Here is a 22472-nt window from a genome sequence, read left to right as displayed (position 1 = left end):
TAAAATCTGAGCTACTCAGGAAGCTGAGATCTGAGAATCACAGTTCAAACGCAGGCAGACAGGCATAAGACTCTTATCTCCAATTATCTACCCAAAAGCTGGGAGTGAACCTGTGGCTCACAGAGTAGAGTGTTAATCAAGGACAAAGGCTCAAAGACAGCTGCTAAGCCCTGAGACAAAGCTCCAGGACTGGCACACACCTCAACACAACAAACTACATCCCCCAAACTCAACTCTAGCATCTATTTAAGTAAGGGCCCTACTGAAGATAGGGGAGTTATAGCCAGTCATAACCCACACAGGATTAAGACACTCTTTCTATGCCAAGCCCCATTCCTAGAGTCTGTTCTCTCTCCCTAAGGACACTGCTCCATCTAGGAGAGCTAAAGACTACCAGCAGCCACAAAGACTGAGCCCCACCCTCTCACCAGAGCCCTTCTTCTCCCTGTACTCTTCTCTCTCAGTCCACACACTGCACCATAATCACAGTGGAAATTATCTCAACATGAAAGCAGCTTTTCAGGTAGCTGCAGATGGACTTCATATGACTAGCAAGAGGCAGTTCTTTTCAGTTAACTGACATTCTGAGATTCCTTGGCTATGTGTGACTTGAAGAGACAGAGAACCACCACAGAAGGCTGCATTCATGTGTCTTTGCACTCAATGTGTTCATCTTTAAGGCAGTGCCAGCTTCTTGCCCTGCCTTCCTCACAGGGAATGTGGAATCCAGGATAAAAAAACATTTTAGGGTTAGGTCTGTGCAGGAGCTGGTTCAAGGTTTGTCTCAGACGTTTAAGACCCTGGGTTTCATCCTTTTGAATAAAGCCATAAGCTGCCAACTGCATGCAATGCAATTGGTGTCTTAAAGTGCTGTTAGGGATTTGAGTTGCATGAGTTGCTTCTATTATGCAGAAAATGAAGAGGCCTACTTTACATAAACATCCATAACTGTACCTTTCCTAGAGTTCTTCCTTCATACCTCTAAGAAATACCTGTAAGAAAGTTGAACTTCACCATGAAAAAACCACTTTTTCAGGGCAGATCTGTAGGTAAAAAGAAATTCTGCATGGGCTGGGAAGGTGGCTCAGTGGTAGAGCGCTTGCCTTGCATGCATGAGGCCCTGGGTTCGATTCCTCAGTACCACATAACAGAAAAAGCCGGAAGTGACGCTGTGGCTCAAGTGGTAGAGCGCTACCCTTGAGAGAGCTGAGGGACAGCGCCCAGGCCCAGAGTTCAGGCCCCAAGACTGGACCCTAAATAAATAAATTCTGCAGTCTTTGTGTCACTTCTGAGGGACCCAGATGCTGGAACAGCTACTGTGGACAAGATTTGGGGTTTGATCATTAGTATGTTCAAGGCTGAATAGATTGACCTACATCTCTCTGGCTTCCCTTGTTTTTGATGAGAAAATTAATGATAATCTGGAGCTTGGGGGTGCTGCTGTATTATATGGTGTTGGACAATGTGCCCTATGAAGACAGTTCATGGATTGTATTTTAAAACCAGGTGTTAGCAGGCAGGTTTACAATACTGAAACTTTTCCCCTTTACTCCAAGGGTTTTTTTTTTTTTTTTGTCAGTCATGTAGCTTGAACTCTGGGCCTAGGCGCTGTCCCTCAGCTCTTCAGCTCAAGGCTAGTGCTCTACCACTTGAGCTACAGCGCCACTTCCAGTTTTCTGGTGATTTATTGGAGATAAGAGTTTCACAGAGTTTCCTGCCTGGACCGGCTTTGAACCTCGATCCTCAGATCTCAGCCTCCTGAGTAGCTAGGATTACAGGCCTGAGCCACCGGTGCCCAGCTTCTCCAAGGGATCTTAATCTATCTGATGACAGCCAACCCTCAACAGAGGCCAGCTGAATGGCAAGTGATGTGCCACCTGTGGTTCTGGGGTACCTTCACCATGCCCCAGCCAGAGTGTCCTGGCCCAGCCAGATCTGCCATACTGCATATCACGGCCTCTTACTTGGGCTTTGATCCAGACCAGGTCAGGCAAGCCCTGCCTGGCTGCATGGCCACCTATAGAATTCTAAAGCAGCAGCAAGACCAGGGCCAACACCTGACTGGCCTGGTAAGGCATGCACTTCCTGGGCCTCCGCCTTGCCTCTCACCTGCACGAAGGACCTGCCAAGCTCTGCACTTGAAGAAAGCCAGTGCTCCTGTGTGCTACCAGGCTGCAGGCTTGCCTGCTGAACAGCAGCAGGAGAGTGGTAGCAGGAAAAGCAGGAGGTCTGTGTGCCTCCTGCCTCCTCTGGAGATCCCACATCACCAACATAGAGGGGAAGAGTGAGGGCAGCAAGGCTGCCCTGGCACCAGCAGCAGCAGCAGCAGCAGTACTACTCACCATGGGCCAACCTAGTGAAATGATCAGCCTGGCCTCTGAGCAGGTGGGCAGCAGGCCCAACTCTTTCCCCCTGTATTATACAACACTTGGATATGGGTCAGAAGAAGAGGAAGATCAGCTCTGCTGTCCCATGTCCAAAAGCATCTCATCCCAGCTGGAAGGGCCCACAGAAAGAGGAGGAAAGCAGCGAGCTGCACCCAGGTCCTGTACTTGCTGAAACCTCCAAAACCTCAGTCCTTTCGGGTCAACCCACAACATCTCCAATAAATGAGTAACTGAGAGGCTGGAGGCGCTGGAGGAAAAATATCACTAGTTGCTTTCAGGAGCCTGTGCTTCTGCTGCTGCCTGCCAAAAGTGCATCCAAAACAAAGAGCCAATCCGGATGCCCCTCCGTAGATGAATGCATCAACAAAATGTGGTGTGTGTGTGTGTGTGTGTGTGTGTGTGTGTGTGTGTGTGTGTGTGTGTGTGTGTGTGTGTGTGTGTGTGTGTGTGTGTGTGTGTGTGTGTGTGTGTGTGTGTGTGTGTGTGTGTAATTCTATGCCTGCATCAGAAAGAATGATACCTCCCCACTTGTTAGGAAATGAAAAGGCTTGGAAAAATTATATTAAGTGAATTAGGCCAGGCCCAAAGAAACATAGGTCCCATGGTTTCCCTTGTTTGCAATAACTAGTATATGTCTAGCACAAGCAGAAAAGTCAAAAGCAATGTATATATGATGCTAAGCGAAATGAACCCCAAGATAGGGACACAAGAGGGTTTATCTTTGTTGCTGTTGTTTTAATATACCTATAATGTACTATGTGATTTTTTTTGTTTCTTTTATATGTTCTTCTCCCATGGTATAAGCCCTTTTCATGTATTTGATTCCCAGGTCCTGCATCTTGTATATACGTTTTTCTAATTTAGGGAGGGGAAAGGCAATAACAAAATGCTGAAATTAAGGATACAGTTTGACCCATTGTAACAATGAGATGTGCAAAAAAACCGAACTTTATAACTTTGGGGGAGGGCGAGGGAGGAGTTTCAGAGGTGGGAGGGAAGGGATGGTAGGGGAAAAACAAAGGAGGGCATAATTGCTTGATAGGAAATGGACTTATTACCTTACTCATGTAACTGTAACCCCTCTGTACAGTATCTTTACAATAAAAATGTATTAAAAATACTGTTATTCTCTATTTTATTGTATTCTATGATTTTGGTCACTTTTACCTCACATTATTACCTGTTCATCATCTTTTTGTATGTATCAGTACTGAGGCTTGAAGTCAGGGTCCTGGTACTATGCCTGAGCTTTTTTGCTCAAGGTTGGCACTCTACCACATGAGCCACAGCTTTACTTCCAGGTTTTTGGTGGTTAATTGTAGATAAGTGCCTCACAGATTTCTCTGCCCAGGCTAGCTTTAATCCTTGGATCTCAAGCTTCTGAGTAGCTAGGATTACAGTAAATTAGTGCAACAAAAAATCCATTTGGGCTCCTCAAATAATTGAAAGTAGAACTTCCATATAATCCTACTGACCAGTTCTAGGTTTAAATCTGAAGGAACCAAAGTGATACCAGAACATCATCTTTATTCTAGCAGTACTCACCTTAAGTGCTCATCAATGGACAAATGAATACAGACAATGTGGGATGTATAAACAATAGAGTATTGTTAGCTGCAAAGAAGAATTATGTCATTTGTGGGAAAATGGATGGATCTGGAGACCATCATGTTAAGCAAAATAAGACAGAAGGTGGCTCAGTGGTAGAGCACTTGCCTTGTATGCATGAGGCCCTGGGTTCGATTCCTCAGCACCACATAAGCAGAAAAAAAAAAGCTGGAAGTGGCACTGTGGCTCAAGTGGTAGAGCGCTAGCCTTGAGCTGAAGAGCTGAAGGACAGTACCCAGGCCCAGAGTTCAGGCCCTCAACCGGACTCTAAAAAAAAAAGTATTGCATGCTTTCTCTCATATGCATAATCCAGGTTGAAACAAAAGCAAATCTAAAATGGGGATATTAGGTGGGAGGAAGACCGGTTGGAGAGGTTAACCCTCTGTACAATATCTGTACAGTATAATATATATATTAAAAAAAACTTTCACAGCATGTGAACCATCTTTAGACAGACCCAACTTTTATTTTTTTGCAACCTGAACACACAGTCCAACTAGCTCAAGAACATTTTCCATATTTTTTGTCTATTCATCAAGCTTTTAAAGGAATACTACCTACAAAAGAGTCGCAATTTATCACTCAATGTTGGCTTCACTACCTCTTCTGTTTTCTTTATAGTTATCTAGGTTCTCCATCTTTAATTCGTCTTCCTTTTTATATTGAACATATTCCACCTCTTTTTCTGGGTTTGGAATTGACTTCCCCTTTGGCAGCAAGAAACATTCAGCATTCAAAACTTGTTCAGAAGTCATTGAACTTCTAAAGTTTATCAAGCTACAGAGGAGAGACTTGACATTATCATCCTGTAATGAAAAACAAATGTATTAAAAAATTAAAGTAAGTGAACAAAAGAACAAATCTGTAATGAAGATAATACAATTTGAAACTTTTAGTCACTATGATAAAAGTCATTTTTTTCTTTCGATTTTTTAAAGCATCCTACCAAGTTCAATTTACTTTTCTTTGAAAAATGACACCTCCAGTAATTAAACAACAGAACTGAATTACAGGAAAAATTATAAAAGAAAAAGGAGAAATCACAGTTGAAATATTTCAAAAACAAGTGAAATTCCAACAAATGACATTTTATGACTTTCCCATTTCTTACATGGTACTAGTCAAGAGTTTCACACTATGAGAATTTAATGTAGGTAGACTTCTAGTGAAAATCCTTCTAATAGAAACCCTTCTACTACTACATGACTTCAATAAAAGTGCAATCAAGTTTTTTTTTCTTGAAACTAGAGCAGTTAACTATAATGATCTTTTATAAGAATTATAAGCAAAAAAGCCATAAAAGCTTTTGCTTTAAAAAAAAGTAGTAAGGAAGGAACTATTCCTTCACTATTTTTTCAGATGTTACTTTGGGAAGCTGAGCTTGAGTCTGGCACCTTACGTCACTCGGCCATCCTGACACCCTTGATGTTCCTTTGGACATAATTTTTCGTAATTACATTTTAAGGCTGTTCATTCCAAGTTTAACAGCATAATAGGGTATCTTGTATCCTGTGCTATCCTCATTAATTAGTCCTAATAAGTCAGAACAAAACAAGTATGTCTTGTCACTGCTATTCAATTATATACAGTAAGTTCTAACCACTTGGGCAGGAAAAAATAAAAAGCCCCCAAACTGAAAAGGAAGTTTTCTCTATTTGCAGATGGCATAAATAAACCACTAACAAATCTACTAAAAATCTAAATCTACTAGAGAACAATCCCACTTTTGGCATTTACCCAAATGTTTACAAACAAGACCACACTAAAGCTACCAGCACAACTATGTTTATTGCAGCATTATTTACCATAGCTAAGATATGGAACCAACCCAGATGCCCCTCAGTAGATGAATGGATCAAGAAAATGTGGTATATATACACAATGGAATTCTAAGCCTCCATCAGAAAGAATGACATTTCCCCATTTGTTAGGAAATGGAAAGGCTTGGAAAAAATTATATTAAGTGAGGTAAGCCAAGCCCAAAGAAACAAAGGTCCCTTATTTGCAATATCTAGTATGTATATGAGTCAAGCAGGAAAGGTCAGATAATGTGATGTTAGGAAAATGAACCCTTAGATAAGTATTTAAATGGTTTTTTCTTTCATGCATTTGTTTCTAACTCATTTATAAGATTATTTCTTTGTAGCTTTGTATGTCCCTCCCCCACAGTATAACCCCTGCTTTCACTATATTTGATGTCGGTATAATTTGTGGAGGAGATGGGGAAAAACAAGTCGTTTAAGGATACAGGTGGACCCGATGCAACTAGGAGAAGTACAAGTTGTCATGTCAAAAACGAACTTTACAACTTTGGTGCGAGGGCGGGGGGGGGGGGGGGGGGCGGGGGGAGGCTGGGAAGGGATGTGAAGGGTAAACAAAGGAGGAGGCTGCAATGCTTGATAAGAAATGTACTCATTATCTTGCCCATGTAATTGTAATCCCTCTGTACAGTATGTTCACAAAAAATAAAAATTAAAATTAAATTAAAAAAAAGAAAAAGAAAAAATTTAACAAAGCATATGTTCTGAAAAACCACAAGATACTAAAGGAAATACCTCAACAGAAAAGCATTTCATGTTAATGGGTTAAAAGGTTAAGCATCAATAAGTTGGCAATACTCCCCAAAATTGATTACAGATTGAACATAACTGTCAATCTTAAAGAAAATGCTAATTATGGAATTCACATTAAATTTCAAGGCCTACTAGAATAGACCAACAATCCTGACAATTCTGAAAAAGAACAAACTAGATGGACTCACATTTCCCAATTTCAAAATTTACTACTCAACAATAATATAATGCCACAGGAATGATTTATGATTGGCTTACTTAAAAAAATACATTCAAATGAAATTCAGATCTCAAACTTTACTGCAGAGCTGTAATAACCAAAACAGCTTAGTACTTGACTATCTACCTTGAGGATAGGGATGGCAAAAGATGGGGAAGGATAATGAAAGGGGTGGCATTGATCAAGATACACTGTATTAATAAACTGATTTGAGGAACTGAAAACTGTACAAAAAAAAAAAAAATGAGGCTGGGTACCAGTGGCTCACACATGTAATCCTAGCTTCTCAGAAGGCTAAGATCTGAGAATTGCAGTTCAAAGCCAGCCCAGGCAGAAAAGTCCCTGTGAGACTCTCATTTCCAATTAAACAACAGAAAACTGGAAATGGAGCTGTGGCTCAAAGTGGCAGAAGAATGCTAGCCTTAAGCAAAAAGAACTCAGAGAAAGCACCCAGGCCTCATGAACAGCAATCAATCAATCAATCAATCAATAAAATAGCCATCTTCACAAAAATGCTATAATTTCTTTAAAACATAATAAAAAGAAATAATTCATTTTTAAAGGATATATCTATGTAGACTTTTCTGGGAAGATTTGCCTGAAACTAGTGTGTTACTAGAGAACAAAACTAGGTAACTGTGGTACATACTAGTGGGAGATTAGGTTTGTAGTAGTGCTTCCTTCTGAAAATTAAAATCTGTAACTTTCAAATATACATATTATCCCTTTCAAGGAACTGATTTCACACAATAGTGAAATGTGTTCTATTAAACTTAAAAGTATTTGGGTAGAGGTTCGGGACATGTGTTGCACATATTTTGAAAAATGAGAATGGTGAATTATCCTTTATACTTTAAACTGTCAGATTTCATAAATTCATATTCTTCTTCATTTGTGGTATGACAACTATAATGACCAGACAATAGTATCATGGCTTGCTTGCTTAACTGTATGTGATCACACAATATAGGTAAAGGAACCCAAATAAAACATTCTTATAATGTGACATAGTTATTCACATTAAGCAAGGACTATAAACAGGGCCTGGGTACTTATTCAGCTTCATTTTACACACACATAGCAGAGTGGCCAGCATAAAGGTGACACATGCTTTATGGGAGGCAATCATCTAAGACTACTCCAAATGACCCTAGCCTCATGGTACTGCTATCTTCATGAATCCCCACCCCCACAGAGAATATGCTAGACATAAAATATTGTTCTAACAAAGATAACATAGCAAAATGATGGAATATCAATTCTGTGGCGTCATTATTTTAAAAATGTAACTAGTGAACATTATTGCATTATAAATAAGTTGCTATGGTGGAAACGTGGCAAAAAAATAAGACGGCAACTTCTGGCCAACAACTAGAATACAACAGACCACTCTCTGTCCAAACTTAAAGAAATGAAATCTATGGACAAATATGTGAGCTTGAAAGCATATCTAGTCCCAGAAAAGCACGGTCAGCAACCTCACTTTTCTAGCACCCTAGAAAAGACCCTGAAGATGATGATGCAAATAAGTTGTGCCAAGTTTACTGACTCACCAAAGAGTAAGATAATACAGGTATTTTAAGTCACTACATTTCAGGATGACATTATAAAAAGCAATTTTTCCTATCAAAACTGAAGAATGAAGATTCTACATTTTGGGAAAAACTGTAACACCTCTGAGGTAATGCCAGCTAGGAACAAGAAATTTGAATAATAGGTTTTTAACATTGTAAACTAACATTAACCTTCCCTGTTATCTCATTTTGTATAGTAAGCCAGGAAATGAAATACTGTTTCATAATCTCCAAGTGATTACAACTTCCTAAAAAGTGTGGCAAAACTTGTAACATTTCCTAAGGTAATTTAAAAACAAAAACAATAACTAATTGAACATTATGTTGAAAACGAACTTTACAACTTTGGTAGGGGGGGAGGAGGGTTAGGTGGGGGGGTGAGGGGAGGATGGAATGGGAAGGGGAAACAAAGGAGGAGGCTACAATGCTTGTTAAGAAATGTACTCATTATCTTGCCCATGTAATTGTAATCCCTCTGTACAGTATTTTCACAATAAAAAAAAATTAAAAAAAAAAATAATTGATGAGCCGAGCTCTACTCAGGAGGCTGAGATATGAGGATCATGGTTCAAAGCCAGCCCAGGCAGGAAAGTCGAGAGACACTTATCTCCAATTAACCACCAGAAAATCGGGAGTGGCACTGTGGCTCAAGTGCTACAGCACTAGCCTTGAGCTAAAGAGCTGAGGAACAGCACCCAGGCCCAGAGTTCAAGCCCCAATACTGACAAAAACAAAAAAAAACTAATTCATGGGATTTTAGTAGTTATAGGAAAAAAAAAAAAAAAACAGATAAACTAAGAGACTATTATCATAAACAAAATCTTGCATTCTTTCACTGTAATCCAAACTATCAAAATATCATAGGAAATTCTAGAGCTAGATAATTATGTTATCACTTAATTTTTTAGTATCTAATCATAATGAATACCCATTTTCCACAAAGATCTAAAAATTCACTTCCTTGAAAGTGGCTTTTCATGCTCCTTTTGTTTTACTTGTTCACATATCTAAATTATTATTTAGATTTATTATTATTTCAGTGCTATAATCCTGTATTTCTAGAACCTAGTTCAATAGGTTCTCAATATGTTGTTTGAATATATATATATCAGAAAGCAATCTAACTGATATAGATGAATTACAAAGAAAAGATATAATGAGGTACTTATATAAAAAAATTAAAATTTCAGTATAATAAGATCATGAAACATACTACAAAGAATTTATTTTCTCAATTATTACTTAGATAATTAATATAAAAAAAATTTGGGGGGTCTGGTTGTGGGGCCTGAACTCTGGGCCTGGGTGCTGTCCCTCAGCTCTTCAGCTCAAGGCTAGTACTCTACCACTTGAGCCACAGCGCCACTTCCGGCTTTTTTTTTGCTTATGTGGTGCTGGGGAATCAAACCCAGGGCCTCATGCATGCAAGGCAAGCACTCTACCACTGAGCCACCTTCCCAGCCCAATTAATATAAATTTGTAACAAACATACAACCCAATAATTTAGATTATTAGGCAGTATCATAAATAAAAAATTTGAAATTTCTCCAAAACTTCTTTAAATTATATTATAGATTCTTACCAAAATTAGAGGACATTTCTAGTTTAATGCTTAATAGTTAAACATACTTCAAACTAACAAATAAAAAATCACATACCGGAGCTGAGAAGGTGGCTCAGTGGTAGAGTGTCTGCTTAACATGCATGAGGCGCTAGGTTTGATTCCTCAGCACCACATAAGCAGAAAAAGCCAGAAGTGGTGCTGTGGCTCAAGTGGTACAGTACTAGACTTGTACTGAAGAATGGAGGGACAGTGCCCAGGCCCAGAGTTCAAGCCCCACAACTGACAGAAATAAATAAATAAATAAAAATTAAAAAAAGAAAGTCACATACCAAATGAAACTGATCCACTTTGGGGATTCCATCTTCATTTGTCTCAAATTCCTGATTCTGAACAGAAAGCTGTAAAAGAACATAAGAATAAGTAGAGATTAGGGTATCAATTTTTTACTCATCCTATACAAAAATATTTAACTTGTGGTGAATAGAGAAGAGCACATTTCAGAAAACACATTAATTCTTGCAAGGTAAAAATGCTTACTCAAGAACAACCAATGAGTTGTCCCTAAAGAGTTAATCAAAACCAAGTATATGGGCTAGGAAGATGGCTCAGTGGTAGAGCGCTTGCCTTGCCTGCATGAGGTCCTGGGTTCGATTCCTCAGCATCACATAAGGAAAAAAAAAGCCGGAAGTGGCACTGTGGCTCAAGTGGTAGAGCGCTAACTTTGAGCTGAAGAGCTGAGGGACAGCACCCAGGCCCAGGCCCAGAGTTCAGACCCCACAACCAGATCCAAAAAAAAAAAAAAAAAAACAAGTGCAGGGATGGCTGTGGCTTAGTGGCAGAGTGCTTGCCTAGCATGCATGAAGCTCTGGGTTCTAGTCCTCAGTGCCATATAAACAGAAAAGGCTGGAAGTGGTGCTGTACCTCAAGTGGTAGAGTGCTAACCTTGAGCAAAAGGAAGCTCAGGGACCATGTCCAGGCCTTGAGTTCAAGTCCCAGGACTAGCAAAAAAAAAACAACAACAAAAACCTATGTATACAATTCAAATACTTTATTACTTCCTTGCTTTATAAGAAAAAGTTGTTGCAGTCTATATTATGTTGACTTTAACAACACTCAGAAATTAGTAAGGAAATAAGGTAATTCACATTCCAATATTTGTGTTCAAGAAATATAAACTATATAGATCAAGAATCACAAGAGGTAGGAGAATGGCAGAAAAGCAGAGAAAAATGTCAAACAGTTCCAAGCCCATCACCAACTTTCCAGGAGAGAAAGGAAGAAAGAGGCTATCACAGGGTAAAGCAAATGACCTTAGTGATAGACTGCTAATACTAGATATAAGCCCATAGCACCTGCAAACCTTAAACCCAGTGAGGGATTTGTGAAAACTGGCTACTTCAGTGTACAAGTCTAGCTTTGGTGAAATAAGACATTCTGTTGTTCCCCTTATCTCAGAGAGAAAAGGCAAGGTACCATCTTGAGAAAGGACCTCTTGATTTGAGACTGAAATACTAAAGGAGCCTGAAAACAATGAATACTAATAGCTCTTGGTATATCGGGACACCCTGACACAGAGTCTGGGTAGATGGCCAACACAGATGATCAAGGAAAAAGGGAGTTTCTGGCATAGTATGCTGAGAATTTCAACCTGTGAAGAACTGCACTACCAAGTTAGGGAGCTGTGGTGATCATCCTCCATAGCCAACAAGTCCCACTGCCTGATGTTAGGACAGAAACAAAACACTGTGCCTGTACCTCCAGGACTGTGTCCTAGCTTCATACGTTGGCTGTTGGGTGAGTAGGACCATGAACCCAAACCCTATGAATCAAGAGATTCAAAAAATCCATATGGCCTCCTCCCCACACTCAAAGCAAAGCCTAAGAACACTCAGACCTGTCCCTGGGAATTGCATCCAAGTGGTTATTTCCTGACATTTAGAACTGAGGGCCCAATCCAGATACCCTTGAATCAAAAACTTCCAGTCTCCTTCTCTGCAAAGGGAGGTAGACTGCTAAACAAAGTCTAAGAACGTTAAAACCAGCAGGCAGAACAGGGTCCTCCATTCAACAACCCAGTCAGTACAGAATTCTGTTCTGTTTGCTTCCTTCATTCTCTGAGGCACCTGGGCATCACTCCAAGGCTTAGATACTTCTTGCCACTGGGGACACAAATCAGTGAGGATACGGAGACAATAGAGATCTGTAACTGCCCACAAATTATAAAGATTGCACACAAGAGAACCTACCTTATACAAAGAAAGGAAGCTTCTAAAATGAAAGCACCCCACAATCAGACAACTGACTCTCTTTAAGTGACTCCAGTTGGATGACCTTGATTTAGACAGTGCTTGGGATCAAACCCAATTCCCTGAGTAGTGGGCAATTGCTTGGCTACTAAGCCATACACTCAGTCTAGTGGTGAGAAATAGAACCTGAACCCAGCCACTAATGCCTAAATGCTGAAGACTATTTACTGGAGGAAAATGCAGAAATTGGAACCTATGACATGATTTAAATGCATAAATCCCAAAATAAAAACATAAGTAATATAAGAAAACAAGACAACATGTCTCCTCCAAAATACAAGGAGATATGACAAAGTAAACAGGACTCAAGAAACAAAGGACATCTACTTAATTTGTGGTACAATTTCTAAATGATTTCATGTTCTTGACCTCGTACATGGTGTATGTGTGTGTTTGTGTGTGTGCGCGCGTGCAGGCACACACACATCCATCTGAGTGAAGCTAGGAGGAGGACACAGAATCAGAGGGAAATGTGGGAAAATACTATGAAGGGGCCCATTAGCTATACTGGACATTGATGAAACTGAATTAAGCAACTCAATGGCAGCAATGGGATGGAAGTAATGAGAGGGTAAAAGGAAATAGCTTACACTAAGCAAAAGATAAGAAATGTCCTTATTACCTGATGTAGAAGAAATAGTTGTATTATCAAAGCTTATAGAATTCATAAATATTATAGAGCATGATAATGACAATTTGCCCTGTAAAGTTTAAATTGTGTATATGACTCTAAGTACCACTATCACACAATACTATGAAATTTCCATAATCACTTAATCTCAATAAAAATTATTTTAAAAAAAGATCAACAGTAACTCATCAATGAAATTAAAGACATGTATAAGCACCTGAATGAATTCAAAGAAGATACAAATAGTTAAATAAACTCAAAGAGAATTCAAATAAACAGGTGAAGAAATTAAGGAAGAAATGCTAGATATAAAAAAGGAATTCAATAAAGATATAAAAATCATGAAATAAAAAGTTGAAATCTTGAAAAATACTTAACATAATCAAATTAAAACCTTCTGCTTAGGCGGGTGCTGGTGGCTCAAGCCTGTAATCCTAGCTTCTCAGGAGGCTGACATCTGAGGGCCACGGTTCAAAGCCAGCCCAGGCAGGAAAGTCTGTGAGACTCTTATCTCCAATAAACCACTAGAAAACTGGAAGTGGTGCTGTGGCTCAAGCGGTAGAGTGCTCGCCTTGAGATGAAGAGCGCAAGGACAGCGCCCAAGCCACAGAGTTCAAGCCCCATGACTGGCCAAAAAATAAAAATAAAAATAAAAAAATAAAACCTTCTGCATGGCAAAACGCATGTGCAGAAAATGAAAAAACTGCTTCAATATAGCGAAAATATTTGAAAATGACATTTGATAAATATATTATGGCTGCTTTTGTGCTAGAACAGCAGGATTCCCACAACACAGAACTTATTGCCCAGAAAGCCTGAAACATTTACCAGCTGGCCCTTTATATAAAATGTCTGCTGATCCCTAGACTAGAATCTTCACTGCTATGTCGACTAGAAGAACACATATACTTCCCTTGTTATTTAATCCCTCATAAACCACAGGTAACAAATAACTAATTGATCTACACTAGAAACCAAATTATTTTCCATAAATGTATGAAAATTTTCTAAATTATAGAACAAAATCATCTTCACTATAAATCTCAACTTTTAAAAAACTAAGATAACACAATACTCAGATATTAAGTCACAGAAGGTATAAGGAAAGGTATCAATAGCTATAATAATATACTAACATACTAAAAGTACAGTAAATTATTGCACTTTATCCAAAATAATGTTAAGAAGAATCACTATAATCATCACTTTGCATACTGAAATCGATTTTTCGAAATATATATTTCGAAAGGTAACATACCCATAATAAAAGGCAGCCATAAGCATATAAGTCTGAACTTGGGGAAGGAGCCTTTCCCATCTTCAATTCAGGTGACATCAAACTCAGTCCACCAACCATCATGTTCACTGAGGCTCTCTGACACTATAAAAAATAATATAAATAATTTGTAGGTAACATGAAGTATTCTGATTATAATAAAGTTTTCAAAAATTAAATTTTTAATTGTATTTTGCTCTAATAAATTGCTCCTAAGACTCAAAATTAACAGAAGACTTTTATTACATTAAATTGAAATGACCTTGGCCAAAAAAGTTAGTGTAACACCATATCAATAGAGAGATGATGGTGCATGACTACAGTCCCAGCTACATGGGAAACATAAACAGGAGAACCACACTTCAAGACTAGCTCCAGGTAAAAATGTGGACCCTACTCATAAAAAAAATTTAAAAAATTTAAAAATAAAAACAAAACAAAACTAGGATAGTGGGAATGTTTTCCTATCAAGCTTGAGGTCCTTAGTTCAAAGACCAGTACCACTGAAAGAAAAAAATGAAATTAAAACATGTCTACCCAAGAACCAATGGTCATGTCAACATTATTCATAACCAAAACCTATAAACCCAAGTGTCAATCAATTGATTAATGTATAAACAAACTATGGCATAGATGATGAAATAATGTATTTGGTCTTAAAAAGAAATGTTGACAATATGTTCTACAACATGGAAAAACTTTTTCTTCTTCTTTTTTTCCAGTCCTTGGGCTTGAACTCAGGGCTGGGGCACTATCTTCAGCTTCTTTTGCTATCACTCTACCTCTTTTTTTTGGGGGGGGGGTCCGGTCAGGGGCCTGAACTCTGGGCCTGGGCGCTGTCCCTCAGCTCCTCAGCTCAAGGCTAGCGCTCTACCACTTGAGCCACAGCGCCACTTCTGGCTTTTTTCTTTTTGCTTATGTGGTGCTGAGAAATCGAACCCAGGCCCTCATGCATGTAAGGCAAGCACTCTACCACTGAGCCACCTTACCAGCCCCATCACTCTACCTTTTAAACCACATCTCAAGAGCTTCTTCTGAGTAGTTTATTGGAAATAAAGAATCTGAAGGACTTTTCTGCCTGGGCTGGCTCTGAACCACTATCCTCAGATCTCAGCCTCCTGAGTAGTTAGAATTATAGTCATGAGCCACCAGCACCCAGCTAACATGGATTTCATGATTTCATTTATATGAGATATCCAGAATAAGTAAATTCATAGAGACAAAAATTTATTAGTGAGGGGCTGGGAAGGTAGCTCAATGGCAGAGCGCTTGCCTTGCATGCCTGAGGCCCTGGGTTCAATTCCTCAGCACCACATAAGCAAAAAGAAAAAAGCCAGAAGTAGCACTGTGGCTCAAGTGGTAGAGCGCTAGCCTTGAGCTGAAGAGCTGAGGGACAGTGCCCAGGCCCAGAGTTCAGGCCCCATGACCGGACCCAAAAAAAAAAATTATTAGTGAGGGCTGGGAAGGTGGCTCAGTGGTAGAGCACTTGCCTTGCATGCATGAGGCCCTGGGTTCAATTCCTCAGCACCACATAAGCAAAAAGAAAAAAGCCGAAAGTGGCGCTGTGGCTCAAGTGGTAGAGTGCTAGCCTTGAGCTGAAGAGCTGAGGGACAGTGCCCAGGCCCAGAGTTCAGGCCCCACAACCGGACCAAAAAAAAAAAAATTTATTAGTTATCTCTAGGGCCTGCATGAAGGAAGAAATGGAGAATGACTTTTGGGGAATGATGAAACATATCCTAGAATTAGACAGTGGTGACCAGTAGAGAACTTTATGAATCAACTAAAAGCTACTACTGAATTGTATAATTTCTGCTACTTGAATTATACTTCAATAAAGCTTTCTGTGGTACTGGGGTTTGAACTCAAGGCTAGGCTGGCATTTAACCACTTGAGCCACTACTCCAGCCCAGCTTTTTCTTGGTTATTTTGAAGATGGAGCCTCACAAACTTTTTGGCCTCCGTTGGCTTAGGACCTCACTCTCCCTATCTCAGCCCCTAAGTAGCTAGGATTACAGGCATGACCAACCAGCACTCAGCCAATACAGCTATTTTTAAAATGAGAATTGTTTAGTCATTTCTACATGTAAAGATTATGTATTTCAAAACAACATGTTGAACATAATATATGTATCTTTATTAATTAAAATGAAGAGGAAACTGATCCTCATAATCTTGTACTTTTTGAATCTGCTTTTATATGTTTTTTCTTTATCTACAAATTGTCTATTATGACATACCACTGTAACTGAAAACATCTATGGTGCCATTTCTAAAAATTCACATTACTAATAAAAAAAAGCATCAAAGTATGTATATTTAAACTTAATGAAAGAGAAGGGACACCATCAGAGAGGTATTCACATATTTCCTAATGATTGTTTGTCAAAGCCACTGAGTGTCATTTCTCCTATGGTTAAAATATACAATGCAAAAACTTAACTCTTGTTCTATAACCTAAGTGATAGCAGATTATTGCATATGACACACCTCAACTGAAAAGCACAGATCCTATGATAAATAATTACATCATGTCTAGAATTAACATCTATATCGTATTTGTAAAACCATGATATTTTACCACAGATTTGGTGAAGTCAAAATCTCCAACAATTCCTTGTTCACGATTTAAAGCAAATATATTGTTCTGATGAAGTGATCCATGAATTATGCCAGCTTTGTGTAATGTATGCAGGCCCTGGGCAACACCTTTCATGACTTTTAAAGCTTCCTTTAGTAGAAACAAAATAGGATACAAAATAGGCAGATTCTTTTAATATATAAATCTATTCTCATTTAAAAGACTGTTCCATAATTGAGTAAGTTTCTTTCAAATGAATCTTTACTAAAAGTATTGCATAAGTCCAGGAGCTAGTAGCTAATACCTATTATTCTACCTACACACAACGCTGAGATCTAAAAGTTTGAATTGAAGTTAGCCTGGCCAAAAAATCATATGAGAGCCTGACTCAAAAATAACTAGCAAAAAACTGGGCTGTAGTGGCTCTAGCAGAAGACTATCAGTAAAGCATATAAGCCCAGCAAGCATGAATCCTTGAGTTCAAACCCTGGTACTACCAAAGAAACAAAACAAAAAGCAACAGAACTCACAGTAGCTGAAGCTTTCATTGTATAACTGGTAAACATGGCTGGTACATACATACACACACACAAATTATACATAATAATCATGGAAGCAACAGCCAAGAAGAGACTGAATAGTGGTACTACACTGGAAGAAACCAGGCCTCCTTTATTATTGTTACAAATTCTAAACTTGCAGTGATAAAAATTAAGGCTGCTACTTAAAAATCTGTAATGGTGATTAGCTTGGACTTTGGAACCAGAAAAAAACCTGATTTCTAGTCCCAATTCTATCTCTTTTTGAAAGACCCTATAAGACACTCAATCTCTCTAAGCCTTATTTTTCTCATTTGCTTAATAGGATAACTCACATCACAGAGCTTCATGACAAAAATAACCCAAGACAAAACTATACAAAATAGCATGTAGTATGACCTAAATAAATATTATGTGATACTGTCTCATCTAATATATCTATGAAAATAATGTTTCTACTTACTTCTGAAGTTAAAGGCCTACTGGCTTGAACTGCACTCAAGTTTGCCTTAGGATAATATGGAACCATCAGATAAGCCATTGGATCAGACTAAGAAGCAAAACAGAATGTGATGAAAATGTAAAATTGAACCTATTTGTGGTATGCACTCATTCTATAAAGTAACTTTGGATTCTTATTAAAAGGAGTGAACTACTATTCTAAAGCCTGGAGCCCAAACTCATTTTAAATAAATTTTCTTCTGCAAGAGAATAAACAAATTGTTTAAACAGGGATACAGGTGGACCCATTGCAACAATGAGATGTACAAGATGCTATGTCGAAAAACGAACTTTACAACTTTGGGGGGAGGAGCGCAGTTGTGGAGATAGGAGGGCAGGGATGGTAGGGGAAAAACAAAGGAGGGGGCAACAATGCTTCATAAGAAATGTACTCATTAGCTTGCTCATGTAATTGTAACCCCTGTTACGGTATTTTCACAAATAAAAAAATACTTATTAAAAAAAAGAATTTTACCTTACACAAAAACAGGAATATCAATGGCAGTAACCCAGACTCCTCTCTAGTTTCTTTACAAGCTTTGTAGTAACTGGCTGCTCTCTGAATCACCTTAACTTCTGTATCAACATCCACAGAAAAGCCCTTGTATCAAAAAAAAAAAAAAAAAGAAGCACTGGTAACTGCAAAATTAAAATTTCTACTTGAATTATACATTAACCCAGCTTAAGCACAAGAAGTAATTTTTATATGTTACATTTCATTCAATTTTAGATCTTTTCTATTTGCTTTGAACACTGTTAAGTTAGAAAAGAAACAATTTTACCTGTATCTCATATACATTTTAGAGTACATGGCAAGTACAATTTCAATATCCTATTATGATGACGAACACCATCTCAAATCATGGAAGAAATAAACAGAAGACTATGCTGTCAACACAGCAGATACTTTCAAGAATTTTATTTTTCTAAAAATAGCAAGAACTTTAAAAAACTATTGGATAGATTTAGTTCACCAAAAAAAAAGGGGGAGCAGGTAAATCCTATTTAAGATAAGTACTACTTAGGGAAATGAGAGAAATTTGAAAGTCAGATTTTCTTCTACTACAGTCATCATTCTAATCAACTTAATCTACTTTATAAAATAAACAATATATTCTTTCATAAAAAGTAACTCTCCCCCAAGTCATAATGTATAGTTACCTTTAAAAGAACTGGCTTCCCATTAACTTCAGAGCATACCACAGGACGCTTGCTACTAAGTACCTTCATGGGCTCACCATCAAGAAGATCTCGTTCCAAGCTTGTAGTAAGAAGACCACCAGAGTCCTAGGTACATATTTTTATTACAGTTTAAGGTTTTTAATCCTAGTAATTTTAAAACATCAACATAAATGCTATTAGGTGGTATGGACATCATCAACCTATTGAAAAAGTAAAATAAAAATGTTGCCATGTGCCAGATATTCCTAGCTACTCAGGAGGCTGAGAGCTAAGGATCACAGTTTGAAGCCAGCCTTGGCAGGAATATCCGTGAGACTCTTATCTCCATTAATGACTACCAAAAAAGCCAAAGTGAAGTTGTGGCTCAAGTGGTAACCTTGAACAAAAAAAGCTCAAGAACAGTCCCTAGGCCCTGATTTCAAGTGGCAATATATTAATTAAGTCAGTCTAGTTTCAAATTCTTGAACTCCCCTCACCCACAATGTAACTTTCATAGAGTTAATGATTGCTATAATTCCAAAAGTGATCAGAGATAACAGATTAATCAGACATGCTTCTAGGGAATCTCACGTTTACTAAAACCAGTTGATGATGTCCATACCATCTAATAGCATCTATATTAATTTTTTAAGTTTGTTTACACAACATTCTTTCCTGTATTATATTTAATACATTATCATTAACTTAATGAAAATCATAACAAATAAAGATGACTGTGAATTTTGTACTCATGGATTCAACCAACTAGGAATTGAAAATATTCAAAAACTTCCATCTATAATTGTTATGCAGATCTTTGCCACTATTTGCCAAATAATACTATATAGCAACTATTTACATAACATTTATATACTAGATATTATACTCAATCTAGAAGTGAGCTGAAAGTATACAGGAAGATATACACAGGTTTTTTGCAAATATTAAGCTATTTTAAATAAGAAACTTAAGCATCTTGGATTTTGGTACAAAATGGGTAAGGAACCAGGTAGAACCAATGCTGCATAGATACCAGAGGGACAGTTCTCTTTTATCTAGTTCCTTATCTCTACCAGCAAAATAAAATGCAGAGGTAACAGATTCTTCCCTGAGAGCCAGAGTTTACCAGTACTGCTCCAGACTGATCCTCAATAATAGCTAACTGAATGATAGGATTTTGAATTCTGCCTGCCTAGAAAATACTATCTTCAACCTTTCCACAATAGACTACTCCTGTCAAATATTTTCCCAGTCTACTTTAAAGTCACATTGTGTTTAAATTCTTCATGGCTATAGGTATCCTCTCTTTATAGTAACTCTTGGAACAATTAAATTTTGGTTAATCATCTCAAAAGAAAAACATCATTAATTCAAATAAATATCATGCAATATCCTGCATGATGACAAGAGAATTTTTTAACATGAAATTATTTTAAGACAACTTCGAGTAAAGACTCTGATAATACTTTTGAAAATTTCACCAGGAAATTTTTTCTGAAAATGATACTATAAATTTCACACTGACATGCAATCTGAACATCATTCATCATTACTTTTCTACATTCTCTGCATAATCTAATCCTCATGGAAAACAAAGCTTACCATGTATTTTAGTAATTCTATTTCAGGGTGAAGTAGAGGAAGCTCAGGGAGCCATTTCTGTGCCAAGTTACTCAGCATCTCCTAAAATTAAAAATGTAATTTTTTATTGTAGACATGCAGTTTTAAAATGTAAAAATGTAATTTTTAAAACTGTATATATGCAGGGGCTGGGAAGGTGGCTCAGTGGTAGAGCACTTGCCTTGCATGCCTGAGGCCCTGGGTTCAATTCCTCAGCACCAGATAAACAAAAAGAAAAAAAAAGCCGGAAGTGGTGCTGTGGCTCAAGTGGTAGAGCGCTAGCCTTGAGCTGAAGAGCTGAGGGACAGCGCCCAGGCCCAGAGTTCAGGCCCCATGACCGGACCCAAAAAAAAAAAAAAAAAAAACTGTATATATTCAACTGTGACATGTTGACTATATTAGCAGGATCTACCTTGTTACGATGTAAAAAGATGGACTATTGATTTTAACTTCTACTTCAAAAAGTATTACTCAAAAACCAAGACTCACCTTGAATCTAAGTTAGCCACTAACAATTCCAGTGGGTCATGCTATAATACTATAATGCTATAATACTCAGAAGACTGAGTTCTGAGGATTCTGATTCAAAAGTAATGTATTTTTTTCTTAACAATTTCCTATGAATTCTACACTTATACAATAATCACTATTACTTCATGAGACATTTTTAAATTCACATAAATATTACTATTCAAAGGTAATACCTATTGCCTATGATTATAGTCCATTTTATTTAAATTCAATTTCTAGACTAAAATCTAATTTAAATTTTTTAAAAAGTCAAATACTTACATACTCTTCCCTCTCATGATAAATTTCCTGAAAGACACTATAACGTAACTCAGTAATTTCTTGTTTTATTTTCTCAATTTCAGATCCATCATGGTCATCAGACTTTATAAGAAAGAAAAAGTAATATTTACAAGCTTATTAGGGCAAACTAAAAGCAAGTTTTCCTTTAACAATTAAAGCAATTTCTACAATAACTCATTCTGGGTAATTTCTGTGTATACTTCAATATCTAGCATGTAAGAACTGCAAGGTACTCTAGCACTTCTTAAATTTCCCAGTACTGCCAATTTCAAAGGAAAAAATGTAAAGGGGTTGGACTTGTGGCTTTGGGGATAACATGTCAGTCAGTGAGTAAGAGCATCAGACCAAGATTTTGAATCCTGGTCTTGAACCAGAACAACAACAAACTCTTAAAAGACTTTATAACAAAACAGTAGGTTTGTTTTACAGACATTCGAACAGTTCAAACCAAAAGTTTACAAAGTAATTCAGACCCAAAGAAACAGGTTGCACAGTTTCCCTCATTTGTCATAACTAGAATGTGCCTATAAATCTATACATAAACACACTGATTGGTGAAAGACAAAAGTTATACTTGGGAACAATAAATTATACAGGACTCTAGGCATTCACACAGTAAGACCAAAGTATAATAGTCTTAAGAGAGTATCACAAAGTCACAATAGCTATGTGCACATTACCATATAAAATAGTTATCAAAATGAACTCAAGAAATGGAAAGAAGATGTACTCATTACCTTTCTCATATAACTGTAACCCCTCTGTACAGCATGTAATAAACTTTTTTAAAAACTTAAGAAATGGAAACAAGAAGGGTTTTGTCTTTTTTGTTACTGTTTTTGTTTTTTGTACCTTTTGTCTTGTTTGTAAGTTTATTTGTTAGGGGAGTGTAAGGGGGAGCACAGAAATGATGGGATAAAGGGTGAACAAATACAGCAGTACTACTCACCAGACACTATGCTGAAAAGAACTATACAACTTGGGGGGGGGGGGGGGAACAGGAGGGAAGAACTGGGAGAAAGCAAGGGATCGGGGTGACACTGTTCAAAAAGAAATCTACTCATTGTCTGACATGTAACTGTAACCCCCTGTATATCACCTTTACAATAACAATTTTAAAA

The 22472-nt window shown here is 37.7% G+C and overlaps 1 protein-coding gene across 1 annotated transcript in view; it reads right to left on the bottom strand.

Annotated features, from left to right (window-relative positions):
* Positions 1 to 4467: 4467 nt before the first annotated feature.
* Stk31 (serine/threonine kinase 31) overlaps positions 4468 to 22472 on the bottom strand; it is a 49569-nt gene continuing 31564 nt past the window's right edge. The window contains exons 16-24 of the mRNA XM_042685050.1: positions 21331 to 21432; positions 20521 to 20601; positions 18919 to 19044; positions 18233 to 18358; positions 17720 to 17806; positions 16718 to 16867; positions 14122 to 14244; positions 10256 to 10324; positions 4468 to 4801 (exon numbers count right to left, since the gene is read on the bottom strand). Coding sequence (XP_042540984.1) covers positions 4574 to 4801; positions 10256 to 10324; positions 14122 to 14244; positions 16718 to 16867; positions 17720 to 17806; positions 18233 to 18358; positions 18919 to 19044; positions 20521 to 20601; positions 21331 to 21432 — 1092 coding nt within the window. The 3' untranslated portion in view covers positions 4468 to 4573. The remainder of the gene's footprint in view (positions 4802 to 10255; positions 10325 to 14121; positions 14245 to 16717; positions 16868 to 17719; positions 17807 to 18232; positions 18359 to 18918; positions 19045 to 20520; positions 20602 to 21330; positions 21433 to 22472) is intronic.

Source organism: Dipodomys spectabilis, unplaced genomic scaffold, assembly GCF_019054845.1.
Source record: "Dipodomys spectabilis isolate Male_0828 unplaced genomic scaffold, ASM1905484v1 ptg000092l, whole genome shotgun sequence".
NCBI classification, from domain to species: domain Eukaryota; kingdom Metazoa; phylum Chordata; class Mammalia; order Rodentia; family Heteromyidae; genus Dipodomys; species Dipodomys spectabilis.
The sequence above is the reverse complement of the archived record's forward strand: the minus strand, read 5'-3'. Positions and strand labels throughout refer to the sequence as shown.